Source organism: Hypanus sabinus, chromosome 16 (assembly GCF_030144855.1).
Source record: "Hypanus sabinus isolate sHypSab1 chromosome 16, sHypSab1.hap1, whole genome shotgun sequence".
In the NCBI taxonomy this organism is placed as follows: domain Eukaryota; kingdom Metazoa; phylum Chordata; class Chondrichthyes; order Myliobatiformes; family Dasyatidae; genus Hypanus; species Hypanus sabinus.
In genome coordinates, this window is record NC_082721.1 from 52956858 (window position 1) to 52979820 (window position 22963).

At 40.6% G+C, this 22963-nt stretch overlaps 1 protein-coding gene across 1 annotated transcript in view; it reads left to right on the forward strand.

Annotated features, from left to right (window-relative positions):
* The first annotated feature begins 332 nt into the window (after positions 1–332).
* The window catches only part of tax1bp3 (Tax1 (human T-cell leukemia virus type I) binding protein 3), a 68228-nt gene continuing 45597 nt past the window's right edge, over positions 333–22963 (forward strand). Inside the window, exons 1-2 of the mRNA XM_059991815.1 lie at positions 333–488; positions 15006–15125. Coding sequence (XP_059847798.1) covers positions 450–488; positions 15006–15125 — 159 coding nt within the window. The 5' untranslated portion in view covers positions 333–449. The remainder of the gene's footprint in view (positions 489–15005; positions 15126–22963) is intronic.

Consider the following 22963-nt stretch of genomic DNA (forward strand, 5'->3'; position numbering starts at 1 on the left):
TGGCGATTGATGATCGTGTTACGATTTTATTGTGGGAGCAGTTAATGTTTCTTTTTAAACGATTTCTATGGTTTTCTGTTTTGTGGTTATTTGGAGAAGAGTTGAATACTGCATACTTTGATAATAAATGAACTTTTGAACACATATGTACTTTGATAATAAATTTACTTTGAATTTTGACGCCGACGCTACTCTAGCAGGCAGCACGAAGTCCAGCTCCTCCGACAACGAACAACTCGCTGATGAGGTAGCCCTGCAGTACTTCGAATTCTTAATGTCCAGCAGTTTCTTGTAATCGTCACAAAAATAAGAGCTTAGGTTGATGCCGCAACAAAGCGAGCCACCGTCTTACCGGAAGTTGCCGAAAGGGTGACGTCAGGGCTGGGGAGCGACCCTGAGCCGCGGCTTGTAGACGGCAGGCGTTGTCTCAGCAACCGGTTGGTCTCAGGATGTCATTCGTGGCCGGGCAGCCGGTCACTGCTATTGTGGTGAGTGAATGTGGTTGGTCGGCCCGTGGCTTCGCTCGGGGTAGCGCCCGGTACCCGAGCCTCCAGCCTTTGTCTGCTCGTCCCTTCCTCCTTGTGCTCTCAGTCGCTGTTTCTTGTTATCAGTCTGTTGTTTTAGGGTGACATTGTCGGGGAGGCTGTCTCTGCAATGATTACGTATAAAGTTTGCAAGCTGTTGTAAATCAGTTTCAAAAGTCCTGATGTTTCCTGTACTGTGTACAGAACAGTCATCTCTTACTATCAGTAAGAGTCAGTCCTGACGAAGGGTCTCTGCGTTCAACCAGCATTTTGAGTGTGTTGCCTGAACAGTCATATTCGGCCCCACTCCTGGAATGCATAGGTGCTTGCCTCTGCATGAATTGAATTCCACACTGTTGTCCTCACAAGTTGTCTGACTGCTGTGAATCTGCTGTCCTGGATAAGGTCGAAATCGATGCACTTCCTTGGGGGGGGGGGGGGGGATTCTTGAAGTGATATTGAAGAGGTGCAGCAAGCGCATTTCAAAAGAATTACTGAATAGTTCATCTGAGCATTTTGTGAAGTACTGACTGTAGGTTGATCACAGTCGCTGAGCTTTCACATCTGCACTGATCAGTCAGTGTCTGTGTGAGGTTTTTGTATTAATGTTATATAATACAGAAACCAGTTCTTTGGCATATCATATCTATGTGGATTTTTACAACTCATGCTCTCAGTGTTATTTTTATTTATAGTTTGTCTTTTGCATATTGTTTTTGTCAGTCTTTGTGTCTAGTTTTTCATAAAATTCTATATTTCATTTTCTTCCAAAGAACCATAGAACATTACAGCACAGAAACAGACCTTTTGGCCCTCCTTGCTTTGCCGAACCATTTTTCTGCCTAGTCCCACTGACCTGCACCTGGGCCATATCCCTCTAAACCCCTCTCATCCATACACCTGTCCAAGTTTTTCTTAAATGACAAAAGTGAACTGGCATTCTCCACTTCATCTGGCAGCTTATTCCACACTGCCACCACTCTCTGCATGAAGAAGCTCCCCCCCAATGTTCCCTTTAAACTTTTCCCCTTCACCCTTAACCCATGACCTCTGTTCTCCCCCCCACCCCCCCCCCCCCCCCCCGTCTCAGTGGAAAAAGCCTGCTTGCATTCACTCTATCTATACCCATCATAATTTTATACACTTCTATCAAATCACCCCTCATTCGCCTACCCTCCAGGGAATAAAGCCCTAACCTATTCAACCTTTCTTTGTAACTCAGTTTCTCAAGTCCTGGCAACATCTTTGTAAACCTTCTCTGCACTCTTTCAACCTTATTAATATCCTTCCTGTAATTAGGTGACCAAAACTGCACACAATACTCCAAATTCGGTCTCACCAATGTCTTATACAACCTCACCAAAACATTCCAACTCTTATAACATTCCAACTCTTATACTCAATACTTTGATTTATAAAGGCCAATGTACCAAAAGCTCTCTTTACAACCCTATCTACTTGTGATGCCACATTTAGGGAATTAATGTATCTGTACCCCCAGATCCCTCTGTTCTACTGCATTCCTCAGTGTCCTACCATTTAACGTATGTTCTACCTTGATTTGACCTTCTGAAGTGCAATACCTCACACTTGTCCGCATTAACCTCCATCTGCCATCTTTCAGCCCATTCCTCCAACTGGTCCAAATCCCTCTGTAGGCTTTGAAAACCTTCTTCACTGTCCACTACACCTCCAATCTTTGTATCATCAGCAAATTTGCTGATCCAATTTGCCACATTATCATCCAGATCATTGATATAGATGACAAACACCAATGGACCCAGCACTGATCCCTGTGGCACACCACCAGTCACAGGCCTCCACTCAGAGTAGCAATCCTCCACTACCACTCTCTGGCTTCTTCCATTGAGCCAATGTCTAATCCAGTTTACTACCTCACTATGTATACCTGGCGACTGAATCTTCCAACCTCCCATGTGGGACCTTGTCAAAGGCCTTACTGAAGTCCATGTATACAACATTCGCTGCCTTCCCTTCATCCACTTTCCTGGTAACTTCCTCGAAAAACTCTGATAGATTGGTTAAACATGATCTACCACACACAAAGCCATGCTGACTGTTTCTACTAAGTCCCTGTCTATCCAAATACTTGTAGATCCTATCTCTTAGTATTCCTTCCAATAATTTACCTACTGCCAATGTCAAACTTACCAGCCTATAATTTCCCGGCTTACTTTTTGAGCCTTTTTTAAACAACAGAACTACATGAGTTATCCTCCAATCCTCCAGCACCTGACCCGTGGATATCGACATTTTTAGTATTTCTGCCAGGGTCCCTGCAACTTCAACACTAGTCTCCCTCAAGGTCCGAGGGAATACCCTGTCAGGTCCTGGGGATTTATCTACTCTGATTTGCCTCAAGACAGCAAGCACCTCCTCCTCTTTAATCTGTATAAGTTCCATGACCTCCCTACTTATTTGCCCTGTTTCCATATACTCTATTCCAGTTTCCTTAGTAAATACAGATGCAAAAAACCCATTTAATATCTCTCCCATTTCTTTTGGTTCCATACATCATCGACCACTCTGATCTTCAAGAGGACCAATTTTATCCCTTACTATCCTTTTGCTTTTAACATACCTGTAGATGCTCTTTGGATTATCCTTCATCTTGACTGCCAAAGCAACCTCATGTCTCCTTTTAGCCCTCCTGATTTCTTCCTTAAGTATTTTTTTGCACCTTTTATACTCCTCAAGTACCTTATTTGCTCCCTGTTTCCTATACATGTCATACATCTTTCTCTTCTTCTTTATCAGAATTCCAATATCCCTAGAGAACCAAGGTTCCTTATTCTTATTCACTTTTCCTTTAATCCTGACAGGAACATACAAACTCTGCACTCTCAAAATTTCTCCTTTGAAGGCCTCCCACTTACCAATCACATCCTTGCCAGAGAGCAACCTGTCCCAATCTACGCTTTTTAGATCCTTTCTCATTTCTTCAAATTTGGCCTTTTTCCAGTTTAGTACTTCAACCAGATCTATCTTTATCCATGATCAAGTTGAAACTAATGACATTATGATCACTGGAACCAAAATGTTCCCCTACACACACTTCCGTCACCTGCCCTAACTCATTTCCTAATAGGAGATCTAATATTGCATCTTCCCTAGTTGGTACATATATTGATTTAGAAAACTTTCCTGAACACATTTCACAAACTCTAACCCATCTAGACTTTTAACAGTATGGGAGTCCCAATCAATGTGTGGAAAATTAAAATCCCCTACGATCACAACTTTCTGTTTCCCGTAGTTGTCTGCTATCTCTCTGCAGATTTGCTCCTCCAATTCTTGCTGACTATTGGGTGGTCTATACTACAACCCTATTAATGTGGTCATACCTTTCCTGTTTCTCAGCTCCACCCATATGGCCTCAGTAGACAAGCCCTCTAATCTGTCCTGCGGAAGCACTGCTGTAATATTTTCCCTGACAAGCAAAGCCACCCCCCCCCCCCCCCCCACTCTTCATCCCTCTGCCTCTACCACATCTGAAACATCGGAACCCTGGAACATTGAGCTGCCAGTCCTGCCCCTCCTGTAGCCAAGTTTCAGTAATGGTAATGATGTCATAATTCCACGTGTCAATCTACGCCCTCAACTCAGCTGCCTTTCCCACAATACTCCTTGCATTGAATATACACACCTCTGAAGATTGTCACCACCACACACAACCTTACTATTTGTGACTTTGCATGAACTACTAACATCGTTTATTTTTACCCCTGTTCCACTATCTACTCTGGCACTCTGGTTCCCATCCCCTGCAAATCTAGTTTAAACCCTCTCCAATAACACTAGCAAACCTCCCTGCAAGTATATTGGTCCCCTTGTAGTTCAGGTGTAACCCGTCTCTCTTTTACAGGTCCCACCTGCCCCAGAAGAGGTCCCAATGATCTAGAAATATGAAACCCTGCCCCCTACACCAGCTTCTCAGCCACATGTTCATCTGCCAGAGCATCCTACTCTTACCCTCACTGGTACGTGGCACAGGCAACAATCTGGAGATTACTACCCTTGAGGTCCTGTTTTTCAACTTCCTACCAAGTTCTCTGTACTCACTCTTCAGGACCTCCTGATTCTTTCTACCTATGTCATTGGTACCAGTGTGTACCATGACATCTGGCTGATCACCCTCCCACTTTAGAATGCTGTGCACGCGATCAGAGACATCCCTGACCCTGGCACCCGGGAGGCAACAAACCATCCGGGAGTCTCTGTCACGACCACAGAATCTCCTGTCTGTACCCCTAACTGTGGAGTCCCTTATCACTACCGCTCTCCTCTTCTTCCTCCCTCCCTTCTGCACTGCACAACCAGACTCAGTGCCAGAGATCCGGCTGCCGCAGCTTGTCTCAGGTAAGCCATCCCCCCGCAACAGTATCCAAATCGGTATACCTGTTCTAGAGGGGAATGGCAACAGGGGAACCCTGCACTACCTGCCCTTTCCCCTTCCCTCGCCTGACGGTAACCCAATTACCTGTGCCCTATTCCTTAGGTGTAACTACCTCCTGGAAGCTACTTAGTAAACTGCTCAGTCTCCTGAATGATCTGGAGGTCATCCAGCTCCTGCTCCAGTTCCCTAATGCAGTTTATTAGGAACTGCAGCTGAATGCATTTTTTGCAGGTATCGTTGTCAGGGAGACTGGAGACTTCCCACATCCTGCAAGAGGAGCATTCCAGCATCCTGCCTGGCATATTCTCTAGTCTGAACAAAAAAAAAACAAGTCTTCCTGTTAATACTTGCAAGGAAATGAATCTCAAGATGGTATATGGTAACATGTATCTACTTCTATAACAAATTCATTTGGAACTTTGTACATCTTCACTAATCCCAGTGCTGGCCTTCAAAGGGTCTCGTCCCAAAACGTCGACAGTGCTTCTTCCTATGGATGCTGCCTGGCCTGCTGCATTCCACCAGCATTTTGTGTGTGTTGCTGGCCTTTAAACTTCAGATTTTGATTAAATTATATGTAGCTTAGTGGAAGAACCCAGTAATGTTATCTGTGTTTTACTGAAGACTGGAGTCTGGAGCAACAATCTGCTGGGTTTCCAACTGAATTGTTGACAGTTTCTTTTCACCCCATGGATGCTGCTTAACTTAATGGGTTCCTACAGCAGATTGTTTGTTGTCACCTGTCTACTTTTGTTCTGAGAGTGTCATCTATTGCTACGTTCTTTTGCTTCTGTGTTGCCAACATCACATTGGAGTTGAAGCTAATGGTGAACATATCTTAATACAGGGTGTGAAATTTAAAAAAATGCTGAAGTAGAAGTCATTGACTGAAGCAAAATAAGACCATAAGACATAGGAGCAGAATTAGGCCATTTGGCCCATTGAGTCTGCTCTGATGTTGTACATTTTTTCCAGAGATAATGGTAAAAATCATGGATAGAGCACTACAGCACAGAAACAGGCCCTTTGGCCTATCTAGTCTGTGCTGAACTGTTATTTTGTCTAGTACCATCAACCCACACTTGGAACCATCTTTCATAACCCTCACGTATCATCCAAACTTCTCTTAATTGTTGCAAATGAATTTGAATTCACCACTAATTCTGGCAGCTATTTTTAAACTAATTTTTTCATAAAATTTCTAATATTTGAGAACTATCAGTATTATTATCTGGTACTCAAAATATCTCCTGGACTTCCCTACATTAACCAGGAAGTTCCATGATTCATTTCAGGCTAGAATTTAAGTTCAATGAGTTAGAGGCATAACAAGTGTAGGCAGGATGGTAGTTCAGGCAATGGAAAGCTGCTCCTGTGAGATGTGGGATTTCAGGGTACCTAACAGTCTCTCTGATGACTGCATTTGCAGGAAGTTTACCCAGCTTCAGCTCCTGACTGATTAGGTCAAGGAACTGGAGTTGGAGCTGGATACATTCTGGACCAGCTGGGAGGCTTAAAACTTCATAGATGGATTTTTGGATTGAGATGGTCGCATGCATCAGAAAGTAGATGAGTAACTACCAGGAGTAAGCAGTCAATGTAGGGTTTTCGCTGTAGCTGTTTCCGTCAGCAACAAGCATACCCCTTTGGAAACTGCTGGGAGGGTCAATCTATCAGGGCACAGCAGGAGCTGGGCCTGTGGCATTGTGATTGGCTCTGGGAATCAGCAGGGAAGGGTAAAGTAAGGTGGAGCAAGACTGACGGGTGACTGGATAATTAGGGCAGGAGATTCTGTGGCTGAGAAAGAGAAGCCAGAGTGGTGTGTTGTCTCAGGTGCTATGGTCTAGGATGTCTTAGAGCAGTTGAAGAAGATTCTGAAGAGGGAGAGTGAGCAACCTGAAGTTGTGGTGCACATTGGAATCAATGACCCAAGTCAAAAGGGGGAAAGGGGTGTTGCACACTGAGTATTGGAAGGGTCGTTATCAGGGATGATGGCAAAACAGCATAGGCTGGAGTTTCCGGGGCAATTCGGAAGGCATGGAATAGATACATCCCAAAGAGAGGATGAGGGAACACTGGCTGACAAGGGACATCAAAGACAACGTAAAAGCAAAAGTGGAACCAAAATTAGTGAGAAATTAAGAGGATTGGGAAGCTTTACAAAAACAACAGAAGGCAACAGGAAATGTGGGATGAACTAAATAAGTATTTTGTATCCATCTTCACTGTTGGCAGTGGCAATATACAGGTAGTCCCCGAGTTACGAATGTCCAACTTAAGGACAACTTGTACTTGCGAACTGAGGAAGGAGAATACCGTCTGCCATTTTAAGTCAGATCGTGGTGCAGTCTGCCATTTTAAATCGTTGCCGTTAACACTGTGTTGAGTGTTTAACTTTGTATTTGGCTTAAAATTTTCTTAGCACGATTCACCCCCCCCCCCCCATTCCGGTCAGCTGGTGGCGCAGTGAGATCAGCGCTGGGCTGGAGAATGGAAGTTTCCGAGTTTGATCTAGTGACAGACCGCTCCCGTGCCAGATTGATGTCGATCCAGTAACTTCCATATCATCCCTACCGGGTTGATGTTGTTCCAGTGACTCCCGTACCATCTGTGCCAGGTTGATGTTGAGCACTGCCACCTCCAGTTTTAAATTCCCACGCGGAATATTGTGGAGGATCAAATACCTAAACCCAGCACAGCCACCACTTGTTCCATTTAACCTATCTCAGTGCGCTGGTCCTTAGGACCCAGCAGACCTCGGGAGCCAGCAGAGCTTGGGAGCTGTCGCCCGCAGTGTTTCTGTTCCATTGACGGGAAGCGATCGTGATTGAAAATAAAGTGGAAATAGTAAAGCGTTTGGAAAGAGGTGAAATGCCATCAGTCATTGGAAAATCGTTAGGCTACAGTCGGTCAAGGATTGGAACAATTTTAAAGGATAACTGATAAAGTGAGAATAATGGAGCATGTGAAAGGCCCTGCCCCAATGAAAGCTACAATTATTACTAAGCAACGCAGTGGTTTATTTATTGGAATACATACGTTTCTTAAATGTTTTATATGCATAGAAAAGTAAAATATATACTATATACTAAGACAAATGTTTGACTAACTGATGCTAAATAATACCAGATATACTTGTTCCGACTTACGTACAAATCCGACTTAAAGACGGACTCAGGAACGGAATTCGTACGTAACCTGGGGACTGCCAGTACTGGAAATTCTAGATCAGAGGTCGGTAACCTTTTTGCCTCTGTGGGCCAGATCGCATATTAATGAGCAGACGGTGGGCCAGATAAATACCATAAAAAACTTGAAATATGGGAATTATCTATTTAAATACATCTAGTTATGTTTTGCCTCAAATTAATGAATAACGCATGCTAGAAAATCATTTGTGCTTAACCAAGGATGCCAATTAGTAATCCAGTAACAGTGTCCTTCATAGGAATTAATTGAATAAACTCTTCAAAAATTTGAAAAGTTGAGGTCACTTCTCGTACAAACACTGCAAGTTGAGCAGAGTCTCTCAAGTCTATGCTCTCATCAAGCGCATTTGGAAAAAAATTGCAGTTCGTTGCAGGCATCCCTTAAACAACTTATAATGTCTGCTGACATTTCTTCAGCTCGACATGTGATCATTCTTGCTGACAGGCTGATAGATGCAAATAACGATTTCTTTTCAGGACAAACAATATCCACCACTGCCAGTAAATAGTCTTTGACAAACTCTCCATCTGTAAAAGGCTTCATGTTTTCTGCAATATGTTTTGAGACTTCCGAGCTGGCACGGGTATTTCCTTCATTTTCACTGCATTTCTTGGCAAAAAATGACGTTTGTTTTCCAAAACTGGCCTTCATTTGCTCAACTTCATCTTTCCTTGCTTGCCCAGTAAACTTGTTAAAATTTCCACTATGGCAGGTCTTGTAATGTCACCTGATACCTGCCACTTCTTCACAGCAACATTTTCTAGGCAAATGAGACAAACTGGTTTCCCAGCTTGCTCGATGAAGAAGTAATCTAGTGTCCAAGTGTCTTGGAAATTTCGGCACTCAGTGTCTACCTTCCTGTATTTTGCATTCATTGCCATTGGAATTTTTTTCTTTGATTTTATTTCCAGACATGAGTTATTCAACAAGTATCGTAGCACATGTAAATATCTGGATATTTAGCATGGATTTCTTGTTAAAACACAGTGATGCTGTTTCTGTTTACAAATTTGAACGATCCCATCTGAAAACCTGAGTTTTTGCACGGAGAGTATCTAATACATATTAGTAAAGTAGTTTGCCTTTCTGTCATTTGTATATACCAGTGTTTGGTTTGGAACAAAACAGAACCTGGGGCCAGTGTAACAAGGCACCATGCATGTCCATCAGTGTTGGTCACATGAAACACTCAGAGTAAGGAAAAATCGTTTGCGGCTGGATAAGCATAGTATCCCAATATTTGCTCACGGGCCAGTACAAATACCTTCGCGGGCCTTAGGCTGCCTACCCCTGTTTTGGATTATCAGGAGACAGAAGTGAATGCTTATGATGCTGAAAGGTCTGAAGATGGATAAGTCACCTAGACCAGATACACTACACTCCAGGGTTCTGAAAGAGGTGGCTGAAGAGACTATGGAGGCATTAATAATGATCTTTCAAGAAACACAAGATTCTGGAATGGTTCTGAAACACTGGAAAAATTGCAGATGTTACTCCACTCTTCAAGAAGGGAGAGAAGCAGAAGGAGGGAAACTATAGGCCAGTTAGTCTGACCTCAGTGGTTGGGAAGATGTTTAAAAAAAACATAGAAAACCTACAGCACAATGCAGTGCCGAACATGTCCCTATCTTAGAAATGACATGGTTTACCTATAGCCCTCTATTTTTCTAAGCTCTATGTACCTATTGTGGTGAACTACATATACCTGTCTGGACATGCCCCCTGCTGACTGCTCCTGTGGCTCCTCCCACAGACCCCTGTTTAAAGGCGATTGAGGCCGGAGCCCGGCCTCTCAGTCTCCAGGATGTAGTATGGTGGTCACTCACTGCTTGTTCCTTCTTCCAGTCAATAAAAGCCGATATCCTGCCTTTATGTCTCAGAGTGAGTTATTGATGGTGCATCACCTATCCAAAAGTCTCTTAAAAGGCCCTGTCATATCTGCCTCCACCACCGTTGCTGGCAACCCATTCCACGCACTCGCTACTCTCTGAATGAAAAAACTTACCCCTGACATCTCCCCTGTACCTACTCCTCAGCACCTTAAACCTGTGTCCTCTTTGTGGCAACCATTTTAGCCCTGGGAAAAAGCCTCTGACTATCCATACGATCAATGCCTCTCATCATCTTATACACCTCTATCAGGTCACCTCTCATCCTTCGTCGCTCCAAGGAGAAACGACAGAGTTCACTCAACCTATTCTCATAAGGCATGCTCCCCCATCCAGGCAACATCCTTGTAAATCTCCTCTGCACCCTTTCTATGGCTTCCACATCCTTTCTGTAATGAGGTGATCAGAACTGAGCACAGTACTCCAAGTGGGGTCTGACCAGGGTCCTGGACAAAGCTGCAACATTACCTCTCGGCTCCTAAATTCAATTCCACAGTTGATTGTTAAGGATGAGGTCTCAGTATACTTGGAGGCACATGATAAGATAAGCCACAGTAAACGGTTTATTCAAGAGAAAATCTTGCCTGACAAATCTTTTGCAATTCTTTGAAGAAATAACAGGCAGAGGAGAGTGGGTGGATGTTGTGTACTTGGACTTTCAGAAGCTCTTTTACTAAATGCCGCACATGACGCTATTTAACAAGATCGGAGCCCATGCAATTGCAGGAAAGATACTAAATGGAGGAAGCATTGGCTGATTGTTAGGAGGCAAAGAGTTGAAATCAAGGCAGCCATTCTTGTTGGCTGCCTATGTTGTGGTGTTCCGCAGGGTTCGGTATTGGGGCTGCTGTTCACATTATATGTCAGCTGTTTGGATGATGGAATTGAGAATCTTCCATTTTAAGATGGCCCTGGTGAAGCTCAGCGACTACTTGCTGGTGGCAAAAAGATTAGAAAGGCAACAGCTGAACACTTTATAAATCACATTTTCTGGTAAATGGTCACTGCAAACAATAGCCAGTAACTTCCCCATCTCTGTTGAGCTTTTGAACCGCTTTTACAACCTGATATTTTTGCGGTGTGAACTATTTCAAAGGTGCAGTGTGGTTGCAGTGCGGCCTGTACAGGCTGAATTGAAGTGGTGAGGTCTGGGCTGGAGAGCAGGGAATGAGCCAATGCATGGCCATTGCTGAGTAGACTAGGGGGTAATGCAATGTGTTGGAGTTGAGGCAGACCCCAGAGCGAGGAAATATCCAAGGTTTGATCAATTTAAGTGCCAAGTTGAATTGGAAATATTGGCCATGGGCTGAATTGAGGCGGCACGGCTTGGGCTCGAGTCTGCAAGCAAGGAATGACCAGAGGTTTGGTTGATTTGGGCCAGATTGAAGAGGTCAGGGTGTTGGGGCTGGAAGTGAGGGACAAGCTGGTTCACCTCTCTGCTCTGTGAGATTTACTCATTTCTGCACTGAACTTCAGCTCATTGCTCTACAGTTTCTCGTCTTGTACGGAACAGAGGCTGTGGCCTGTAACTAATAGGCTTCTGAATCTGCCTGACTGTGTCCTCACTTTTGTGACCTTCAGTTTCGCACATTGGGTGTTTCAGCTGTGTTCTTTTGTTTTAATATATTCTATTTGATTTGTTTGTTTTGTGGCTGCCTGTAAGGAGAAGGATCTCAAGCTGTATAAACTATGCATACTTTCATAAAGAGCTTTGAACTTTGACTTTGTAACGAAGTTTGCAAACGTTACAAAGATGGGTGGAGGGGCAGGCAGTGTTGAAGAAACAGGGGGCCTGTAGGAGAGCAGATTGGGAGAATGGGCAAAGAAGTGGCAGATGGAATATAGTGTAGGGAAGTGTGTGGTCATGCACTTCGGTAGAAGGAATAAATGCGTAGGTTATTTTCTAAATGGAAGCAAATTATAAAATCAGAGGTGAAAAGGGACTTGGGAGCCCTTGTCCAGAGTTCTCTGAAGGTTAATTTGCAGGCTGATGTGGCAGTAAGGTTAGCGTTCATTTCAAGAGGACTAGAATGCAAAAGGAAGGATGTATTGCTAAGGCTTTGTAAGACATTGGTCAGACCGCACTTGCAGCATTGTGAGCAATTTTGGGCCCCTTATCTAAGAAAAGATGTATTGGCACTGGAAAGGGTTCAGAGGAGGTTCATGAGAATGAATCCAGTAATGAATGGGTTAATGTATGAGCAGCATTTGATGGCTCTGAGCCTGTACTCACTGGAGGTTAGAAGAATGATGGGGGATCTCATTGAACCTTATTGAATATTGAAAGGCCTAGACATAGTGGATGTGGCGAGGGTGAGTCTTGGAGCAGACGGCATAGCTTCAGAATAGAGAATCAGTCATTTGGGTTAGAGATGAAAGGAATCTCTTTAGTCGGAGGGTAATGAACCTGTGGAATTCATTGCCACGGACAGTTGTGGAGGCTACATCACTCAGTATACTTAAAGCAGAGGTTGATAAGTTCTTGATTAGTCAGGGCATCAAATGTTATAGGGAGAAGGCTGCAGAATGGGGTTGAGAGGGATAATGAATTAGCCTGATGGAATGGTGGCCCAATTCTGCTCCTATCTCTTATGATCTTTATACCGGATGAAACTATATTATCATCTGAAATTGTAAACAAACTCCCCACTATTTACATCTGTTCTTGTTCTTGATATTTATTTATTTATTTATTTATTTATTTATTTATATTTTCTACTGTAAATTCTGGTGTATAAGCTGAGAATTTGGCCCTAAAATTAGGGGGTCGGCTTATACAGAGGGTGCCAACTTTGGAAAAATGAACACACAGAAGACAGGTTGTATTTATTGGCTGTTTTTGAGTTAAAGTGGTTCTACTGTCGACTCATGAATTCTTTGGTTTGTTTAAACTCGCATCTAGTGGCTGAAGCACGGACATCAAACCACCGGGGATGACTGCAATGTATGTATTTTCAGCTTTCAATGCTGCTTTTGTCTCACCTGACAAGTGCACTTTGAACACGTCCCAGACAAGTAACGACTTTTCCTTCCTGACACCTTTGTGACGTCGACGCCACACCTCTTTAACCCAATTCACGCAACCCGCTTCGTCCATCCAGCAGCGTTCTTGAATGTAAACAACACCCTGTGGGAATTTTCTAAGCAATCTTTGTTTTTTGTCTCAACACAAGATCACGTTTATTCATAAATCAGGTGCACCAACTTCGTGTAGCTTTGAATTTTTTGCTGCCCTCACGGTGCTTTTTCTCCCAGTTCAACACTTGAACTCGAATCATTTCTCTGGTAACAGTGTATCCAGACAATCGCTGGTGATTCACCCACTCTAAAACTTTTTCTTCCAGTTCTGGCCACCGGCATGTTTTCCTGCGGTTTGCACATTTCGTCTTTGACATTTCCCTCAGCGTGTTCTCTGCCTTTCTCCACTCTCTCACTCTCTCTCGTTTACACTAAACTTCTTAACAGCTGCAGAATTATTCATTCCTTTAGCAAAATCAACAACCTTCAGCTTGAAGCCAGCATCATATCACATTTGTTTTAATCTTTTGTACATGGTGGTCACAAACTCAATAAGGAGTACACGTACTGATCCCACCACCCCGTGCTATGTTTTAACTAGATTATGATGGGCGCTAAATGGTTTCACGGTGGTTACATTTCCATTGGAGACCTAATCCAAAATTTCTCTCCCTGATTTATTTATTAAGAATTTGCCTATAATGCTCTACAATGTGTAAGCCTGTTTTCTTAGCAGGTACTAGTTCACAAAATTTCCAGGGTCAGGATCCGGCAAAGCTGAGGGCATGTGAGATCTTGTGATCTTTTCCGGTTAAATCAAAAACTTCAACAAAAGGGGTCAGCTTATACAAAGGTAACATGAAAAAGTCACTTTTTTAACCTTGAAAATGGGGGGTTGGCTTATACTCCGGGTCGGCTTATACCCCGGAATATATGGTATTTGAAAAGTTTGTTGTCTTCTGTGCCTTTGTTTGTTTGCCTTGTATGTGGTTTTTCATTGATTCTATTGTTTCTTTGTATTTACTGTGAATGCCTGCAAGAAAATTAATCTCTGGGTATTGTGACATAATTTATATAAAAGAAACAGCAGCCAACAAAACACACAGTTCTTTAATAGCTCCAGCCTTTACTTGCATTGTATGGCACTTGCCTTGCACCTAATGAGGATCAGAAATTTTCAGGAGAATTGACTCAGAGACTGTTGTATTATGTAAACTATAGTTGAAACTTGCATCTAACTGCTAGTGTTACTTACAGGCACATGGCCTACAAGAAAATTGATGGTTCTGTATTTGAAAATTTATGAAGAAGTATTCTTTTGTAACTGTACTAATTGGGTCATAGAGTCAGAGAGCATTTCAGAACATAAACAGGCCGTTCAGACCATTTAGTGCATGCTGAACTGTTATTCTGCCTTGTCACATTGACCCACACCTGGGCTATAGCCCTCCACACCTCTCCCATCCATGTACTTGTACAAATTTCTCTTAAATGTTGAAATTGAATCAGCATCCAACCTTTCCATTGGCAGCTCTTCCTACAATGGCCACACTGTGAGTGAAGGTGTTCCCCTTCAGATACCCCTTAAAAATTTCATCTTTCACCCATGACCTAATCTCAGGAAACCTCAGTGGAAAAAAGCCTGCTTGTATTTACCCTATTTATACCCTTGTGCTCTCCCTAGAGATCACTGAAACATTGAGTGGATTTTTTAAAAACAATATTGTGAAGAAAGGAAGCTGATGGAATTGATTAATTTTGCATGGTAGAAGACTGTTGACAAGGATAGTATAAATGGATAGCTAAGCATGGAGGGAGAAACCCTCTGCTGAGTTGTTGCAAGAAGGCTGAGCTCTTTTTAATTAATTGTGCACTTGGAGATAGAGTTACTGTATCCATGTTTAGAGTTTATTCGCCACATATTTCCAGGTCTTCTTTTTTTTTCAGCAACGTATTGAAATCCATAAATTACGCCATGGTGATAACCTAATCCTGGGATTCAGTATTGGAGGTGGAATTGACCAGGATCCTACACAAAACCCCTACTCGGAAGATAAAACAGACAAGGTACGAAAGTGTCATACCAGGGAAAAAAATGGCTCTATCAAACTGTCTCTCCCCCTCCCCCCCTCTATCCCTCTACCCCTCTCTCTCAAGATATATCTATCTTCACCTCAACACTTTATGCCACTAATGTTCAAATGTATCATGGAGTCATTTAGCATGAAAACGGGTCCCCATGCCACAATTTCCACACAGACTAGTCCCATTTGCTGATGTTTTCACATAACCTTTTAAACCTTTCTTATCCCTGTAACTGTTCATTTAATTGTCTTTTAAAAGTTGTTATTGTACCTGCCTCAACCATTTTCTCGGGCAACTTATTTCACATGAATACTGCTCTGTGCTTTTTGCCCCCCGAGTTCGTATTAAATCAGGTAGAGGTGTATAAGATAATGAGAGGCATAGAATGAGTGGACAGTGGGCACCTTTTTTCCAAGGACAGCAATGGCTAAGTGCATTGATATAAATATTAGAAGTAGAAAGAATAAAAAAAGTAAATTACCACAAACAGTCTAACAAGAGGAGATCCTTAAGACACATGAGCAGAATTGTGCCATTCAGTTCATTGACTCTGCTCCGCCATTCCATCGTGGCTGATCCCGTATTCCTTAAATATACACATGGACTTGGCCTCTACCACGGTCTGCAGCAGAGCATTCCAGAGATTCACTACTCTGGCTAAAAAAAAGTTACTCCTTATCTCTATTGTAAAAGGTCTCCCCCTCAATTTTGAGGCTGTGCCCTCTAGTTCTGGATACCCATACCAGAGGGAATATCCTCTCCACATCCACTCTACCTAGTCCTTTCAACATTTGGTAGGTTTCAATGAGATCCCTACATATTCTTCTAAATTCCAGTAAGTACAAGCCCAGAGTTGCCAAACGCTCCTCATATTTTAAACCCTTCATTCTCGGAATCATCCTTGTGAGCCTCCTCTGGACTCTCTCCGGTGACAACACATCCTTTGTGACAACACGGGAATATGGGGCCCAAAACTGTTGACAAGAATCCAAGTATGGCCTGACAAGTGTCTTGTAAAGCCACAGCATTATCTCCTTGTTTTAATAGTCTATTCCCTAAGCCCCTCTGCACCTCTGACTTTTGAACCTTCTCTCCATTTAGATAATAGTCTGCACTATTGTTCCTTTTACCAAAATGCATCATCATGCATTTCCCAACACTGTATTCCATCTACTACTTTTTTGCCCATTCTTCCGAGTCCTGCTGCAATCACATTGCTTCCTCAGCACTACCTACCCCTCCACTTATCTTCGTATCATCAGCAACTTTTGCCACAAAGCCATCAATTCTATTATCCAAATCACTGACAAGCAATGTGAAATGTAGCTGTGCCAATACTGACCCCTGAGGAACACCACTAGTCATCGCAGCCAACCAGAAGAGACCCCTTTTATTCCCACTCGCTGCCTCTAGACTGTCAGCCATTCCTCTATATATGCCAGTATCTTTCCTGTAACACCACAGGATTTTATCTTGTTAAGCAGCTTCATGTGTTACACCTTATCAAATGCCTTCCGAAAATTCAAAAATTCAGAAGACATCCTCTGCCTCTCCTTGGTCCACTCAGCTTCTTACTTTCTCAAAGAACTTGAACAGATTTGTCAAGCAAGATTTCCCTTCGAAGAAACCATGCTGACTGACTTATTTTATCATTAATCTCCAAGTACCCTGAAACCTCAGTCTTAATAATGGACTCCAACACTTTCCCAATCACTGAGGTTAGGCTGATAGGCCTATAATTTCCTTTCTTTTCCCTTCCTCCTTTTTAAAGAGTGGAATGACATTTGCAATCTTCTAGTCCTCTGGGACCTTGCCAGAATCAAATGATTCTTGAAAGATCATGACCAATGCATCCATTATCTCTTCAGCACCTCTCTCAGGACTCTGGGATGTAGTCCATGGTCCAGGTGACTTATCCACCTTAAGACCTTTCAGTTTGCCTAGCACTTTTTCATTTTTAATAGCAATGGCACTCACACTTGCTCCCCGACACTCCTGGACTTCTGGCACACTACTAGTGTCTTCCACAGTGAAGGCAGATGCAAAGTACCCATTAAGTTCATCTGCAGTTTCTTTATCCCCCATTACCTCGTCACCAGCATCATTTTCCAGTGGTCCAATATCAACTCTCACCTCCCTTTTATTATCTGTGAAAACTTTTGGTGTCCTGCTTTATATTAATGGTTAGTTTGCCCTCACATTTCATCTTTTCCCTTATAGCTTATTTAGTTACCTTTTGTTGGATTTTAAAAGCGTCCCAATCATCCAACTTCCCACTCATTTTTGCTACCTTTATTGCTCTTTTCTATGCTTTTAAGCAGTCCTTAGTTTCCCTTGTCAGCCATGGTTGCCTATCCCTGCCATTTGAGAACTACTACTTCTGTGGGATATGTCTATCCTGTTCCTTGTGAACTACACCCAGAACCTTCAGCTATCCCTGCTCTGCCGTCATCCCCGTTGGTATCCTCCTCCAATCCACCTGGGCAAGTTCCTCTCTCATGCCTCTGCAATTCGTTTTATTCAATTGTGATACTGATACATGTGACTTGTGTTTCTCCCTTTCAAATTGCAGTATGAATTCAATCATATTATGATCACTGCCTGCTAAGGGTTCCTTTATGTTGAGCTCTCTAATTAGATCTGGGTTATTACATAAATTCTAAGATGGCCTTTCCCTTTGTAAGCTCAAGCACAAGCCGCACTTAAAAAAAAACTTGTACACATTTAACAAATTCCCTCTCTTATGATCTAACACCAACTTGATTTTCCCAATCCTCTTGCATATTTAAGTCCCCCATTACAATTGTGTAATGCCTTTTATATGCCTTTTAGAGCTCCCTTTGTAATCTCAGCCATACATCCTGGCTACTATTTGGAGGTCTATATATGATTTCCATAGTGGATTTTTTATCCTTGCAGTTTCTTAACTCCACCCACAAAGAGTCAGCATTCTCTGATCCCGTGTCATCTCTTTCTAAATATGTAATTCCATCTCTTACCAACAGAGCCACACCACCACCTATCGTTTGATTTTAAGCTCCCACCTTTCCTTCAGCCATGACTCAGTGGTGCCCATAGGATCATACCAACCAATTTCCAATTATGCCACGAGTTCATCCACCTTATTCTGTATGCTATTCTTACTGTTGCATGGCTCACATATCAATCCCGAGATTACTAACCTTGAGATGCTGCTTCTCAACTTCCTTCCAAACTCCCTGTTTTCTTTTTTCATGACCTCCTCCCTTTTTCTATCTATATCGTTGATAAGAATATGTACCACGGCTTCTTTTTTTCAATCTTTTTATTAATATCAACATATTGAAAATAACAATTGGTACAGGGGAATTAAGTCTCCCAAAATCACACATAATACAAATATGATGTACACAAAGCAAAGAAAATTGGAATGACAATAAGAAAAAAGAAACAAAAAACAGAAAAAAATATATATCCCAAAAATCTAATCTATCCTAGGCTAAGCACTAACTTAAAAAAAGAAAAAGAAACATGGGCTGTTTATAATATCTAAAAAAAAAAGATAAAGAACCATAAGTGTCATCAACTCCAATCCTCTCTACATATATAAAACCAGAAAAAAAAATTCACATAGGATTTATATGAATATAATAAGGAACTAATTTATCCTAGGACATATGGGCCCTGTGCACAACTTTAAACTGTATCTACGAATGTTTGGAACATGTAGAGGATGAATTAACTAATTGAAGAATTTTTTCCCATTTTTCAATAGGTAAAGTAAACTTAACTTCCCTTTCCCAGTCATTCTAATTTTATAAGATACATCTGAACATATTTTCATAATTATGTTGTAAACAGTTGCTATTACACCTTTCTGAAAAGGATTTAAATCTAAATTTTTTTCCAAAATACCCATAGAATCCAGATTCGGGAAGGTCGGAAGCACAGTGCTTAAAAAGTTTCTAATCTGTAAATATCTAAAGAAGTGGGATCTAGGCCAAATTATATTTATTAGATAATTGTTCAAAAGACAAGAAACAATTATCCAAAAATAAATCGGAAAATGGTAATATACCTTTAGTTTTCCAAGCTGAATAGGCTTGGTCCATAATAGAGGGATGAAAAAAGAAATTAGATATAATAGGAATTGCTAGAATAAATTGGTTCAACCCAAAGAATTTCCGAAATTGAAACCATATTCGTAAAGTGTATTAAATTATTGGATTATCCATTTGTTTATGCAATTTAGAAAAAGCAAAGGGAAGTGAAGTCCCTAAAATAGAACCAATGAAAACCTTTGTACAGATTTACATTCGAGATTTACCCAATGAGGACTTGAAGTTATATCCAAGTCCCATAGACAAAATTTCAAATAGCAGATATTAATTGCCCCCAATAATAAAATCTAATATTCGGCAGTGCCAGACCACCCTCCTTTTTAGATTTCTGTAAGTATATTTTACCTAACCTAAAATTTTTATTCTGCCATGTATATGAAGAAATTTTAGAATCAACATTATCAAAAAAGGATTTCGGAATAAAAATTGGTACTGCTTGAAATATATTTAAAAATTTAGGTAAAATAATCATCTTAATAGCATTAATCCAACCTATCAGTGACAGAGACAATGGTGACCACTTAGTGAACAAATGTTTAATCTGATCGATTAAAGATAAGAAATTAGCCTTAAATAAATCCTTATGCTTTTTTGTAATTTTATCCCCTAAATATATAAAGTGATCGGTAACCAATCTAAAAGTTAAACTTCCATAAATTGGAACCTGCATACTTAGGGGAAACAGTTTGCTCTTATTAAGGTTCCGTTTGTAACCAGAAAAATTACTAAAATGAGCCAACAAGGATATAACTGCGGGAATGGATTTCTCAGGATTAGAAATGTTTAATAACAAGTCGTCCACATATAGTGATAATGTATGTATCTCCATCCCACGAGTAATACCAAGAATATTAGGTGATTCTCAAATAGCAATTGCTAAAGGGCAATATCAAATAGTAATTGACTAAGAGGACAACCTTGCCTAGTACCCCGAAATAGGCGAAAAAAGGGAGATCTTTGATTATTAGTAAGAACTGAGGCTACTGGGGTGTGATATATCATTTTAATCCAAGATATAAATATCGGACTAAAATTTAAATTTCTCAAGCACAGTAAATAAATATACCCATTCAACTCTATCAAATGCTTTCTCAGCATCTAATGAAATGACACATTCTGGAGTACTACGTGAAGGAGTATAAACAATATACATTAACTTCCTGATGGTAAGAGATGAATAACAGTTTTTGATAAATCCAGTTTTGTCCTCAGAGATAATTTGAGGTAATACCTTCTCTTACCTAGTTGCCAATATCTTGGAAAAGATCTTAGAATCTACATTCAACAGGGATATTGGTCTATAGGATGCACAATCAGTAGGATCTTTGTCTTTTTTTAAAATTAAAGAGATAGAAGCTCTATAAAATGATTGTGGTAATTTACCTAATCTAATTGCTTCTTCAAAAACCCTACCTAACCAAGGAGAAAGAGTAGAAGAAAAAAAAACATGAAAAATTCAACTGTATACCAATCTGGACCTGGTGCATTTCCAGAACTCATTGAGGAAATGACGGCTTTTATTTCTGCATCTGTAATAGGAGTTTCTAATGTTAAACGTTCTTCAGGTGATAGTTTTGGAAAATTAAATTTCCCTAAAAAATCATGCATGGTATTGGGATCATGAGGAAATTCAGTGTGATACGGAGAGGTATAAAATTCTTGAAAAGATTTGTTTATCTCGTCATGATTAACTGTCAAATCATCATTCTGTTTATGAATCTTAATAATTTGACATTTCACCGAGGCAGTTTTCAATTGGTTGGCTAATAATTTGCCCGATTTATCACTGTGTATATAAAATTCACTTCTGGTTTCATTAATTGATTTTCAGTCGAGGATATAAGTAATAACATGAGAAAATCTGCAGATGGTGGAAATTCAAGCAACACACACTAAATGCTGGTGGAACACAGCAGGCCAGGCAGCATCTATAAGGAGAAGCACTGTTGATGTTTCGGGTCGAGACCCTTCGTCAGGGTTAGTCCTGACGAAGGGTCTTGAGCCAAAACATCAACAGTGCTTCTCCTTATAGATGCTGCCTGGCCTGCTGCGTTCCACCAGCATTTCGTGTGTGATGTAAGTAATAAGCTGTGTTCCATTTGAAGCTCAACTCTTTGTTTATAAAGCTCCTTACTAGGAGCAATAGAATATTTCTGATCAATTTCTTTGATCTTATCAACCAATAAGAGAGTTTCATTCTTAATACGTTTTCTCAAACCAACAGGAGATAATCTATCCATATATATATATATATATATATATATATATATATATATATATATATATATATATATATATATATATATATATATATATATATATGCTTTAAAAGTGTCCCAAAGTGTCCTGCTGGAAATTTCTATTGTATTAGTTGAAAAGAAGAAATCAATCTGTTCCTTCACAAATTTAACAAAGTCCGAATCTTGAAGCAGAGTAGAATCAAATCTCCATTGTTTAATACTAGGAGCTGTATCCATTAATTTGATAGAAAGTTTCATTGGAGCGTGATCAGAACTGGCTATAATGTCATAATTACAATCAATTACAGATAAAATAAAATGAGAGTCAATAAAAAATAATCAATTCTTGAATAAGAATGATAAACATGTGAGAAGAATGAAAACTCTTTGTCCTTAGGGTGTAGAAATCTCCAAATATCCAAAATTGCAGAGTCAGTCAAAAAAGAGTTGATAAGAGTAGCCCACTTATTTGGTAAAGTCTGAGTAGTTACAGATCTATCCATCAAGGGATTTAAACAACAATTGATATCACCACCCATTATCAACATATATTCATTTAGTTTAGGTAGAGAAGTAAATAAAGACTTAAAAAATTTGGTATAGTCCACATTTGGAGCATAAACATTGACCATAGCAACCTTTTTATTAACATGTAACCTAGTAATTAACAAAAATCTACCATTTGTATCCGAAATAATATCATGCTGAACAAATGTAATTGAGGAGTCTATAAAAATTGAAACTCCTTTTACTTTGGCATGCGAGTTCAAATGATACTGTTGTTTCTTCCAAAACCTAAAAAAACATTGATTATCCTCTTTCCTCTCATGATCTTATACAAAAATAATATGAGGATTCAGTCTTTGGAATACTTTGAAAATCTTTTTCCATTTAATTGGATGGTTTAAACCATTTGTATTCTAAGAGACAAAATTAATAATCTGAGCCATATTTCCTAGGAGCGACCCTTTGGTATATAAAGAGTTAACCAGACTGAACTCATGAACCTGGAAGAGGAACAAAAATTCAGGGAGGAACTGGAAGTGACGACACTGCAGACACTTTGGTAGTTCTAAATCAGCCCAAATGAAAAAAACTAGAGAAACTAATAAAAAAAGATCCGCCCACGAAGACCCCAAACTAAGCCTGAAGAAGGCCAGAAAAAAGAAGAAGAATACTAAATCTACCCCCATGTCTCCAGAAGGCAACTCCAAAGATATATGTTTAAAAAAAAGAACCACCCAAAATCCAAAAGAATTGTTAAACACTATACTAAAACAATCCTTGTAATATAGTTTCTAAAAAGAGAAGAGAAAGTAAGCACCGGTACTATATTATATTATAAGTCGGGTAAAAACCAAAGCATATAGGTTACAAAAAAAGGCATTATGGGAAGAACGTGAAAAAAGATGGCGAGGTAAAAGATCAAAGGGTGTTTTAAAGAAAGGAAAATAAACCACCATCTTAATTATACAAAAAA